This window comes from Ranitomeya variabilis, chromosome 1, assembly GCF_051348905.1.
Source record: "Ranitomeya variabilis isolate aRanVar5 chromosome 1, aRanVar5.hap1, whole genome shotgun sequence".
Taxonomy (NCBI): Eukaryota; Metazoa; Chordata; class Amphibia; order Anura; family Dendrobatidae; genus Ranitomeya; species Ranitomeya variabilis.
Window position 1 is genome coordinate 730,600,091 of NC_135232.1, and position 12,957 is coordinate 730,613,047.

Below are 12,957 nucleotides of genomic sequence, written 5' to 3' on the forward strand. Positions count from 1 at the left end.
AAATGCACAAGGACTGCACGCTGACGGCACTTGGATGGCTCATGGCTTGCACACTGCTGGCCCACAGACTCCATGTTGATGGCACGCGAACTGCACACTGACGGCACACGGCTTGCACATTGATGGCATGCAGACCCCACGCTGACTGCACGTGGACCGCACACTGACGGCACACGGTCTGCAAGCTGACAGCACACTGATGGCACACGGACTGCACGCTGACGGCACACGGACTGCACGCTGATGGCACACGGACTGCACGCTGACGGCACAAGGACTGCACGCTAACGGCACACGGCCTGCACACTAACGGCACAAAGACTGCACACTGATGGCACGCAGACCCCACGCTGATGGCACATGAATTGCACGCTGACAGCATACGGCCTGCACACTGACGGCACGCGGACTCCAAGCTGATGGCACAAGGACTACACACTGATGGCATGCAGACCCCACACTGATGGCACACGGACTGCACGCTGACGGCACACGGACTGCGCGCTGATGGCACACGGCCTGCACACTGATGGCACACGGACTGCACACTGACGGCACAAGGACTGCACACTGACGGCACGCAGACCCCACGCTGATGGCACATGAATTGCACGCTGACTGCATACGGCCTGCACACTGACGGCACACAGCCTGCACACTGACGGCACACGGACTGCACACTGACGGCACGCAGACCCCACGCTGATGGCACATGAATTGCACGCTGACGGCACACGGCCTGCACACTGATGGCACATGAATTGCACGCTGACGGCATACGGCCTGCACACTGACGGCACACAGCCTGCACACTGATGGCACACGGACTGCACACTGACGGCACGCAGACCCCACGCTGATGGCACATGAATTGCACGCTGACGGCACACAGCCTGCACACTGATGGCACACTGACGGCTCGCAGACCCCACGCTGATGGCACATGAATTGCACGCTGACAGCACACGGCCTGCACACTGATGGCACACTGACTGCACGCTGACGGCACACTGACTGCACGCTGACACCTTCTATGTGCTGTGTGTGATTTTCTTGTACAATTTTTTAGAGACCACTCGATCCGAAAAATTACATGGACATATGAGCAGCACCAAAGTCTATAATGGATGTGTATGATGTGTCTGCTCAGATTCACTGTCAACCTCAAACATAGAAAAACCCAACAATGCAGAGACGATCCCATAAGACCCAACATATCGACTTCCAGAGTTACAACATTCTGCTGAATGATCTGATCAGTGAACGTGCGGTGTGAACGGGCCCCTATCATGAGCTCTGGGGCTTACGCCCTTTGGGCACCATCTTGATTTGTCTCGTTAGTGTGTAAATACACATTTTATATATTTGCTTTTAACCGTTTCTCCCCCTCAGACACAACTGATCAGGAGAGATCCCGGTGTGTGGGGGAGGGTGGTCTGATCCCATATCGCACCATCAGGAGGCTGCAGAGAGGGACAGAAACTTGCCGCTGGCATGAAAGGCTGAACCTGCTGAAACGTGTCGGCCAGGACGTGGATTGTTTTGCTACTTTGTTATTATTCTTCGTCTGGGATCTTCTCTGCATTTCTGGACTTTTCCTATGTTTGAGGTTGAACAGTTTGTGGATCCAGACAGACGTCTGTGCAACCTGCGAGTCCTCAGCACGTGAGTTCGGGTACACGCTCATTATATAGTGTAGTGACACTGCGATCTTTTATTATAGGACAGTAACACATTCAATAAGTAGCAGAATAATAAACTGCAGTAATACATAACTCCATATAATGGGCAGGTAAATGCGCCACACTTTGTAATTTGTGCCTGATAACTGTTTCATGACAGGCGCAATATTTATGTGTCTTAGACTCTTTGGGCCGGATTCATTCAGACTGGCGCATTTTGTACTCCAATCCGAAGATGATTCCAATAAATAAAAAGGCGCACGCCACTAATGAGTCAGGCGCATCTCGGAGGTGTGCACCTCCCCGCGCCAGGAGAACCCTTCTGGTGTAAGATACACGTAAGCTTCGATTTGTCGGGCGACCTTCATCACACAATGGTCCTTTCATGCTTCACCAAGTTCAGTAGAGACGACCAGGACTGAAAACGGCAAAAGTTGGTAAACTTACACATTATATAATGTCGGATCTACCTGGCGGGGTCGGCTGGCAGTCTAATGTGTATGGGGGCCTACTGACTCTCCCACAACACATGATGTCAGGGAGCAGAAGGATTCAGGACCTTGCATTTCTGACCTTCAGGTAGCCAAGCGTTCCTGTGTATGGGGGGACTCCGTAGTGAAAGCTATCAGACATCTATTAGGAATGAGCAAGAGGGCTTTAAGATGCTGTTCTGTTCCTTCCCCATGCTGTACACTTCATCTGCGCTCAAGTAGGGCAACTGTATGATCATTGTCTCTCGCTTAGCTGCATTGGTAGTGTGAGATCCATTAAATGACTGTGAATCAGCAGTTTTTTTTATCTCCCATTCAGACAGCCTGACTGTGCACAGAATGATCAGGAATACAAATATCATTGATCTCGACAGCCCCTCTTGATTACACGATGTGCTGCCGAGAAACACGAGTTTTGCTCCTGCAAGCTGCTTACTCTGCACTGACGTTTTAGAATGTCAGTGCAAAGTGAAGTGTGGACTGTCCAGATGTTCATACTCAATGGGCAGCAGAACTTCAGCCAGACATACACGACATGACAGACAACGGATCAGTCTATCCTGGCAGTCTGCGGACACCCGGCTGCCATGTAAACATTGATCATTGGACACTGGGATTTCTGACCCTTGGTTCCTGAATGTCTATGCCCCGGTGAGTCCTGCACAGGGCAACCTGCAATGTGAGGAAACTCCACTATGTTTCAGATACTGACGACTTAATCGATGAGGATGCAAAGGGCACAAATCATGGAGGGGCCCCTCTGCTGCTCCTCCTGTCAATATAGTAAGATTTATATTGAGCTTGATGTCATACTTATACCTAGAAAAGTTGAGTGACAACCAATATGGCTGCCATTACAAGTCCTATGGGTCATATCCTTGTGCTATTGTTGCAGCGGACATGAGCGCCAGAAGCCACCTGTGGCGAAACACAGTAACAGACAGAATATAACGCTGATCAGGAGATGGTGACTCCGTCCTCACCTCTGTCTCCCTGAGCCTGGACTCCAGCGCTGACCGTGGACCCTGGGTGTTGTCATTCTCTTTCAGCCGCTTGTGGATCTCCTTCATCCAGGCTTCTGCCATTTCCAGGGACGTCTCAAACTCATCATGTGGCAGCTGAGTCATCGCATGAGAGAAGCTGCAAGACAAAGACATTATGAATCCCAAATTGCGGAATATTCAAAAGGACCGCCCCCGAGGAACAACCCAACTGTGTTTATTTCCATTATTCCACCCCTTTTATTTGGTTCAGGGAACGGTGAGCACATTTACAGGAAAATCTTTTACAGAGTCATTAATGGGATACGCTGGTTTCTAGATTATCAGATATTCCAGACTACGGGAAGGTGATGGAAAAGGCCTTTTCAAATAGGAAACTGTGTTGGTTTGTGCCAAGATTACACATTCACAGGGCATGTGCACACTTTAATGTTGCTCAAATGCATCGAATATACAAACTAAAGCACCTTTGCAAAGGGTCTCAATGGAAAATATTCTACCGTTTTGTGTATGCAGCTCCAATGCAGACCTATGGGTCTTTATAGTTAAAGTCTGATCCTACAGTTATGTGCAACCTGATAAACTACCTAGAATTTAGAAGTGAGATGTGGTGGAGAAATACAATGAGGGATCAGACAACTCCACGATTGGTTGTAGTCTGTCACCAAGGAGACACACAGGTTGGTATCGGAGCTGTATACAAGAAAGGGTTGGAGTATTTTTTTTAATCAAGACTGTTCGAAAAATGGCTTTTTTGTATTTTAGATACATTGGGGCAATAAAAAAAATGTCCAAACTATTAATACCCCTTTAGGAATCGTAGATGGCATTTTATTAAAGCACTGCAGATATTCATCCAGGCACAGAAGAGGTTAAAAATGTCCCTTTGAAGATTTTTTTTACCCCCCAGAATTACTCTGCGCTCACTCGGGATCCAAAAACAAGGAAAATCTCTTCTGGAGTGCGACCATGGCGGGGAGGGACGGGGACACTGCCAGTTTGGAAATTAACGTTTTTGTTACGCCTCGCTCTGGATTTAACAAAACATTCCCCAGGAATCCTTGTTCTGTCGCTGCACCTCGCCGTGTCCTCTAAGAATATGAAGGTCATCCCCGGGGCCAGTGGGGGGCACCAATGCCTGTTCCTGGCACTGGGATGTGCGTGGAACCTCGGCAGATGCCCCCCGGACAGCGGCGCCGCCCTGCAGCTCGGGCCCCCCAGATGTGCCTTCTCGTGACTTTATTTCTCACTTTTTCCATCTTGCTCAGGGATTTCTTGGAGGTTCAATTAAACTTGTAAAAGAAACATGGAAGATATTAAAATACTTGTTCTTCGAGTCAGAACATTCAGAGCGAAGGACCCGGAGCCACAAAGCACTTTCCTTACAGGACGTGTAAACTTCTGCAACTGCTCTTATTGTTGCTACAATGTATCAAATACAAACAGAACTGTGGCTCCAGACAGTTAGGATCTTGTTCCGCTGTTTTGTGTTTACAGCGACTTTGCAATGGAAACTAAGGGAAGAAAGGTTTAACCTCTTCTGTGCTGTGGACAGTGCAATGTCATCCACCCCAGCAGAGGGGGTACAGTGACCCCTCTGTTCCTTTCCTGTGGGATATGTTGGTGCTATAAAAACAAAATTATTATTCCCTTAAAGGGATCCTGCATGCAACATTTTTGCCATGCAGAGCAACAATGGCCAAGCAACAATCTGCAGTGCAACAATGACCCAGTAATGACAGAACGAGAACGTAGACCTGGGCAGCATGTCAGCGCACTGTGCAAGTACCGGCCAAAGACGACCAAGACAAGAGCGCACGCACTGGCCAAAAGGCGAGGGCGCCCGAATCGGCCAAAAGAGGAGAGCGCACGCACCGGCCAAAAGAGAGCGCACGCACCGGCCAAAAGAGGAGAGAGCACGCATTGGCTTAAAGACGAGGGCGCACGAAGCGGCCCAAAGACGAGGGCGCACGCATTGGCCTAAAGACGAGGGCGCACGCATCGGCCTAAAGATGAGAGCACACCCACCGGCCAAAAGACGAGGGCGCACCCACCGGCCAAAAGACGAGGGCGCACCCACCGGCCAAAAGACGAGGGCGCACACACCGGCCAAAAGAGGAGAGCGCACGCACCGGCCAAAAGATGAGGGCTCACAAACCGGCCAAAAGAGGAGAGCGCACGCACTGGCCAAAAGGCGAGGGTGCACACACCGGCCAAAAGACGAGAGCGCATGCACCGGCCAAAAGACGAGGGCGCACGCACAGGCCAAAAGACGAGAGCGCACGCCCCGGCCAAAAGGCGAGGGTGCATGCACCGGCCAAAAGACGAGAGCGCATGCACCGGGCAAAAGGCGAGGGCGCACGCACCAGCCAAAAGACGAGAGCGCATGCACCGGCCAAAAGACGAGGGCGCACGCACCGGCCAAAAGAGGAGAGCGCACGCACCGGCCAAAAGACGAGGGCGCACGCACAGGCCAAAAGATGAGGGCGCATGCACTGGCCAAAAGACGAGGGCGCACGCACAGGCCAAAAGAGGAGAGCGCACGCACCGGCCAAAAGACGAGGGCGCACGCACAGGCCAAAAGATGAGGGCGCATGCACTGGCCAAAAGACGAGGGCGCACGCACAGGCCAAAAGACAAGGGCGCACGCACAGGCCAAAAGACAAGGGCGCACGCACAGGCCAAAAGACAAGGGCGCAGTGTCATGATATGTACTTTTGCCCTGTCCTGTATTTGAATAATATGCCATTTGATGTATGTAACTGTTCTCTGGTTTCTATTAGCTGTAGTTTATGTATTTTCTTTTGCTGGGAGTTTACCTGTAACAATGTCTCCTTCCCCCAATACTTGCAGCCCTAAGCTAGAATGTAAACACCACTAGTGCAGAATAGCCATTCTTCCTCACAGCAGGTGGCTAGTCAAATGTACGTACTACTTAAGGTACCTTCACACGAAACGACTTTGTAACGATATCGCTAGCGATCCGTGACGTTGCAGCGTCCTCGCTAGCGATATCGTTTAGTTTGACACGCAGCAGCGATCAGGATCCTGCTGTGATGTCGCTGGTCGCCGAATAAAGTCCAGAACTTTATTTGGTCGTCCGATCGCCGTGTATCGTTGTGTTTGAAAGCAAAAGCAACGATACCAGCGATGTTTTACACTGGTAACCAGGGTAAACATCGGGTTACCAAGCGCAGGGCCGTGCTTAGTAACCCGATGTTTACCCTGGTTACCAGCGTAAAAGTAAAAAAAACAAACAGTACATACTCACCTGCGCGTCCCCCAGCGTCTGCTACCTGACACTTACTGAGCGCCGACCCTAAAGTGAAAGTGAAAGCACAGCGGTGACGTCACCGCTGTGCTGTTAGGGCCGGAGCTCAGTCAGTGTCACGAAGCAGACGCTGGGGGACGCGCAGGTGAGTATGTACTGTTTGTTTTTTTTACTTTTACGCTGGTAACCAGGGTAAACATCGGGTTACTAAGCGCGGCCCTGCGCTTAGCAACCCGATGTTTACCCTGGTTACCCGGGGACCTCGGCATCGTTGGTCGCTGGAGAGCGGTCTGTGTGACAGCTCCCCAGCGATCAAACAGCGACGCTGCAGCGATCGGCATCGTTGTCGCTATCGCTGCAGCGTCGCTTCGTGTGAAGGTACCTTAAGACTAAGTGGAGCCCACTAGTCTAGAATCTTCTGATGGACCCAACCATTGAATAGAAGGTGTGACCCCTACCCCCCTTCATGGGCGGATCCCAGGAGCTCAGACAATCCATTCTTATTTTTGAGATCAGATGTGAGTTGATGCTGGAAGGAGAAGGAGTGGGGATTCTTAGCTGAGGCAAGACCCCATGTCCATCTGAGACTGCGGAAGCGAACGGGGCGAGACTTGAGCTGAGGACATATCTCGTCGTTCGTGGGATTGTTTTGGGATCCCTTGGACTCGTGTGGACTATTGTTTTGTTAGCTGGCACAAGGATTATCGGGAGGTGCCCCCGAACCTGTTCCGTTGGACTAATTGTGGACTCTGTAGATCTACCTGCATGTGTTGTTCCAGCGTTCTTGATAATAAATCTGTGGAATCATCCCTTGGCCTGTTGTCCCTTCTTGCTCTGCCGTACACCCCGTCACAAACTGGTGGCAAGCAGCGGGATCAGAGCAGAAGGAATGGAGGACAATGGGCCAACATCGGGAACCAGCACCGCAGAGTACTGGACTTTGGGGAGCCTACAATCAAAGGCCCGTGAAGTAGGAGTCCGTTTTAAAGGACTCTCCAAGGAGCAGCTAATTGAGGCTTTGGAAGGAGTTCGCCTGCAAGATTACGCTGAGGAAGGATCCCCACAGCAAATGGAGGAAAGACTGCAGCCGGAGGTAAATACCCAAAAAAGTCAGTGGGTTGTGTGGTACGAGGAGGAGTTGGCATTGCTGGGAGAGGAGGCCACCATAGACGATAAGAGAGAGGCCATTCACAGAGCTCAGGAGAGGGAGAGGGAGGCCATTCAGAGAGCTCAGGAGATGGCATTGCTGGAGAGGCAGATCGCTTTGGAAGCAGCTAGAAGCTCCAGACAGACTGTAACCCCAGCACCCACTATGAGGGAACTCCCCAGAGTGTCCCGCAAAGACTTCAAGCCGTTTAATGAGGCTGCAGGCGACATTGAGGGCTTCTTCCAGGACTTTGAGCATCAGTGTCGATTAATGGAAGTCCCGGACAGGGAGCGAGTCCGACATCTTGTGGGGCTCTTAGAGGGTGGAGCTGCCGAAGCCTATAGAGCTATGGACCCTCGGGGGAACCGTGAGTATGCGGAGATTAAACAGACTATTCTAGAACATTATGCTGTGACGCCAGACACTTACAGGACTCCGTTCCGTACTTTAGCTTGTGATGGGGAAGTGTCTTTTAAGATATATGCTCATAGACTCAAACAAATATGTCATCGCTGGCTGGAGGCAGAGGAGGCCTTAACCTGGGAGACCTTCCTCCAGGTTATCCTAAAAGAGCAGTTTTACTTCAAGTGCCCTGCTGAGATCCGGGAATGGGTGCGTGAGAGGAGACCAGCGACAGTGGAAGAAGCTGCATCTCTCGCTGATGAGGCTCTCACCATCAAGCCTCAGTGGAGGGTTCTGTTGGAGGATGGAGAGAGGCCTACCAGCTCCACAACATGGGTGGCCCCCAGTTCTTCTGTCCCCATTGTTCCCCATTCCTCTAAGCCACCACCTCATGCTGATACCCGTGTAAATGTGCCTCCAGTTGCTTCTACTGCATTTTCTGGAATACGACGAGGAGAGGAAGCAGCAGAGTGCAGGTGTTATGGTTGTGGGCATCCGGGGCATCTGCAGGCCTCATGCCCAGCCAGACCATGGAGGAGTCGTCCTCAAACCCCTACAGCACCTTCAGGTGGGAGCCGGCCTCCAGGTTCCCTTACCCCTCGCCCAAGAGGACGCCTTGGATGGAGTGAGACCCAGCACAGATGCTATCGATGTGGGCAGCCGGGGCATCTGCAAGCCTCCTGCCCAGCTGTTCAAATGAGGATTGATCCTGTACCCAGTCGTATTATTAATTACGTACAGCCAAGTGCCATGGAGGAAGACGTGTCACCACTACGTGAGGACTGGCCTAGTGCCTCACCCACCCATGCTGCACCACTAGGAGTTTATGGTGTGCGACCTGCAGCTATGACGACTTCTGCTCATCGAGGTAAGCACTTGCAGGAGGTTGTGCTGGATGGACAGAGACTTATTGGATTTTGTGACTCAGGGGCTTTCCTCACAGTGGCTGATCCCCGAGTGGTTCGGCCTGAGGCAATTCATAGAGGACTTGGGATTGTCATTAAACTGGCTGGTGGACAATGGAGGACTATTCCCACAGCCACTGTGGATCTGAACTTTGGTTTGGGGGTCAGGCGATGTGTGGTTGGGGTGATGGGTGGTCTGCCTGCAGATGTTCTCCTGGGCAATGATGTGGGAGAGCTACGATGCCAATTCGTGGCTGCATGAAGCCACATGTAAGTTACGCTCTGCCTGTGTGTACTTAACCAGCGACCTGTAGAGGTCCCTAGTATGTACACAAATTGGGAGGGGAAGGGATTGTCATGATATGTACTTTTGCCCTGTCCTGTATTTGAATAATATGCCATTTGATGTATGTAACTGTTCTCTGGTTTCTATTAGCTGTAGTTTATGTATTTTCTTGTGCTGGGAGTCACCTGTAACAATGTCTCCTTCCCCCAATACTTGCAGCCCTAAGCTATAATGTAATTTAGCTTTGTAAACACCACTAGTGCAGAATAGCCATTCTTCCTCACAGCAGGTGGCTAGTCAAATGTACATACTACTTAGACTAAGTGGAGCCCACTAGTCTAGAATCTTCTGATGGACCCAACCATTGAATAGAAGGTGTGACCCCTACCCCCTTCATGGGCGGATCCCAGGAGCTCAGACAATCCATTCTTATTTTTGAGATCAGATGTGAGTTGATGCTGGAAGGAGAAGGAGTGGGGATTCTTAGCTGAGGCAAGACCCCATGTCCATCTGTGACTGCGGAAGCGAACGGGGCGAGACTTGAGCTGAGGACATATCTCGTCGTTCGTGGGATTGTTTTGGGATCCCTTGGACTCGTGTGGACTATTGTTTTGTTAGCTGGCACAAGGATTATCGGGAGGTGCCCCTGAACCTGTTCCGTTGGACTAATTGTGGACTCTGTAGATCTACCTGCATGTGTTGTTCCAGCGTTCTTGATAATAAATCTGTGGAATCATCCCTTGGCCTGTTGTCCCTTCTTGCTCTGCCGTACACCCAGTCACACGCAGGCACTGGCCAAAAGACGAGGACGCACGCAGCGGTCACAAGATTTCAGCTGGGAGCAGAGGTGACATCAATAAGAAGAGACTCTGCAATTGTTGCATATTGATTAGCAGAAAAGGTTGTGGACAGGTTCCCTTCCGTGGGGTGTGAATACTTTTGCAACCAATGTACTATTGTTTTGATGCATCTAAGCTAAAACAAATGCAGCTTTCGCTCATACAACGAGGCGCTAAAGGGGAAGATCTCAACCCTTTATTAAGGTAATGTGTCCGCAGCTCTTGTGCAGATTAATTTGTCTTCATGGTTACAGACTATTAATATCCCCATGTAGACGTATACCCCCATGTGTCTAGAGAGGAGCAAAGCAAGAAGCGTGGAACCCCAGGATCTGACTACTTTGGAACTGTAGTCTGTAACCAAGGAAACATAAAGGTCTTCACTGGAACTGCAAACACAAAACAGGAGATGTGTACTTTTTACAAAAATCGTTTTGTTTTTTTAAATACAACGGAGCAATGAAAATAATTGTAAATGTCTACACTCCTTTTATGGGGCTGGTACGTGACTAGTGCGTCACATTTCGGGTAGACGCCTTCGCATCCCCCCACGTTTTGCATTGGTTAGCATGTCAGCATACAGACATATATGACATGACCCACTGGAAGACACAGACAGACGAGGGCCCCTGTGCAAGACCAAGTATATGGGCCCCTTGTAGTCCAATAATTCATCACAATGCACAATTCCCCCTGCTTTGGAGCAGGGTGTGGCCCCTGACTTTCTTGGGCCCCTCTGCAGCTGCACCAACTGCATGTCCTATAGTGACCCCTCATCCTCAGGCCCACACGTCACCCAACACCCTGTGCTCGGAGATAGAGGGAATCCCTCCCTGCCAGCGCAGCTTCCTGTGACTCAGTCGTGCCGCGCAGCAGCGGTTTCCTCTCGTTGGTCACAGGCCGTTATAAATACATCTGGGCTTCATTAGCCGCAGAGGAGGAAATCTTATTATATCCAGAAAGCAAATGCCCATAAGAACAGTGAAAAGGGCAAAAAAAAGCATGAAAAGGTATAAAATGTCATAAAAAATAGGAAATCTGCCCACTTACAGGGGATGCCCACCTATCATTGTAAGATCTCAAGTTGGGACCCCCAGCAATCAAGTCTTTAGGGGACCTGAACTCAGTAGTACGTTTCCTCTGCAGCGCCCCCGCAGTTAAAGTGAAGCATTACACAGCCCTTATTTAATGCAATGGGCCATGTCATGTATGGGATGTGTGGGGTCCTCCCAAGCGAGGGACGATCTTGTTGTCTTCTGAACGGAGACCCCCTCTCACTTCCTTTTCCCAGGATTCCCCAGTAGGTTATTTTTTGTATAAATATCTTTAAACCAGGAAAAAAAATTTAAAAGAATTTTCTAAGATCCAGATTGTGGTTAATACCAGAGCGACGAGGGTCCTGGGATCGATGGGGTCCAGACCTTGTGTAGTGGGTGTGCATAGTACACCCACCAATCTGATATTGATCACCTATTCTAATGAGTGTCGCTTAAAGATATTAAAGTCCTGGGAAACACTTTCATGACCCATCTTTCCCAGTACCCTGAATGGCAGCACGGCCTCCTCATTTCAGGCTACATGAGTCTTTTCAGTCTTTTAATCGTTTTTTTTTTTTTACACTTTTGCTTTTGAAAAATGCCTGCTGGGAATAAAAGTCCATGTCCTCACTTCTTTATAGTGACTCCTCTCCAAACCAGGCAGGAAACAAAGAACTTCTCCAGAAAGCAAAAAAGCCCCGAATGAGGCTTCTACTAGAACATTTCTCGTTTTTGACCAACTCAAAAAAAAAAAATCCTGTGTGCCCATAGCCATAAAGGACAATGAGTCCAACAGAGGCACGTGGCCGGACAGCTGCCAGGAGGAGTAATCTCAGCTGTCAGGGGATCACCTGTCAATCACAGCCATGCAGGATCACACTATCAAACTCGCTCAGCAGGATCCGGCCTGGTTGTCATGATGTTCCGCAGCAGCTGCAGGCTATCAGAGGACATGTGTCGTCACACCCGGAGCAGCCTGTCACATGTGCCACCAGATAGTGCGACAAGCACTGAGGCCAAATTCTCAGCAGGCCCCAGATGGTGGCTACAGGCAGAGTCAGTGGAAAAACAGAGCCGCGGAGTAGCCCCCATCGTGCCCCTCGCTGCAGACGTATCATTGATTTCTGAAGTATGAGCTCTATCGGAGATACAGGGTCCCATGCACTGACCCCAAGCATTGACCACAGTGAGAACCCAAAGTACAAAGGGGGAGCCGGCCCTTTAAATTTGAACACAAGCTCATTGTCTATAGGAGAAGCTCCAATACAATTACAATATAATCCTAAACCTGGGACCCTCCACAATCAGGACCCCTGACAGTCTGGACTCCCCCCCCCCAGCCACTCCACAACCAGGACCTCCCCCCAACAGTCTGGGGAGCCCCTCACTCCAGCAGTCTGCACATATACTTCCCCTACCTCCACAGACCCCCAGCATAACCTGGTCCCCATCTGTTTCTAGCATAAGCCAAATGCTAAAATCCATGGGTGACCGGGGGGCGGGCGGCGAGCTCAATATCATTACCGTGCATGTAACAATGTACCTCAGAGATTGTTACATTGTGTCATCAGCCCGGAGACACTTCCTCCATTTATCGCACATGTCCTCCTCCTCTTCCTCCCAGGATTTGCGCCATTTCTTATGACAGAATCAATTAGGGCTTTATCATAATCAGGGGGATTACAGCGGCTTTTTCTATGATGTGGGCAAGACCAGACAACTAGGGCTTGTGAGACTGGTTAACGCCGTCCCTGGGGGGGGGAACGATGCTGGGCAACATCTGGGCAACACAACAAAGATAGAAACACAAGCACAAAAGACAAAAAATATACACACAACACACCCTGAAGATAAAGAACACACATTGCAGGCACACAACACATACACATCTCAGAC

At 50.3% G+C, this 12,957-nt stretch overlaps 1 protein-coding gene across 8 annotated transcripts in view; it reads right to left on the minus strand.

The window, feature by feature from the left end:
* The window catches only part of SYNE3 (spectrin repeat containing nuclear envelope family member 3), an 88,465-nt gene that overhangs the window by 54,014 nt on the left and 21,494 nt on the right, over nt 1-12,957 (minus strand). For 7 of the 8 annotated variants that reach the window (XM_077268760.1, XM_077268746.1, XM_077268729.1 and 4 more), the window contains exon 2: nt 3,157-3,313. In XM_077268760.1, coding sequence (XP_077124875.1) covers nt 3,157-3,300 — 144 coding nt within the window. In that variant the 5' untranslated portion in view covers nt 3,301-3,313. Of the gene's footprint in view, nt 1-3,156; nt 3,314-12,585; nt 12,653-12,957 lie in introns of those variants that run through there. The other variant, XM_077268713.1, reaches the window with a different exon arrangement.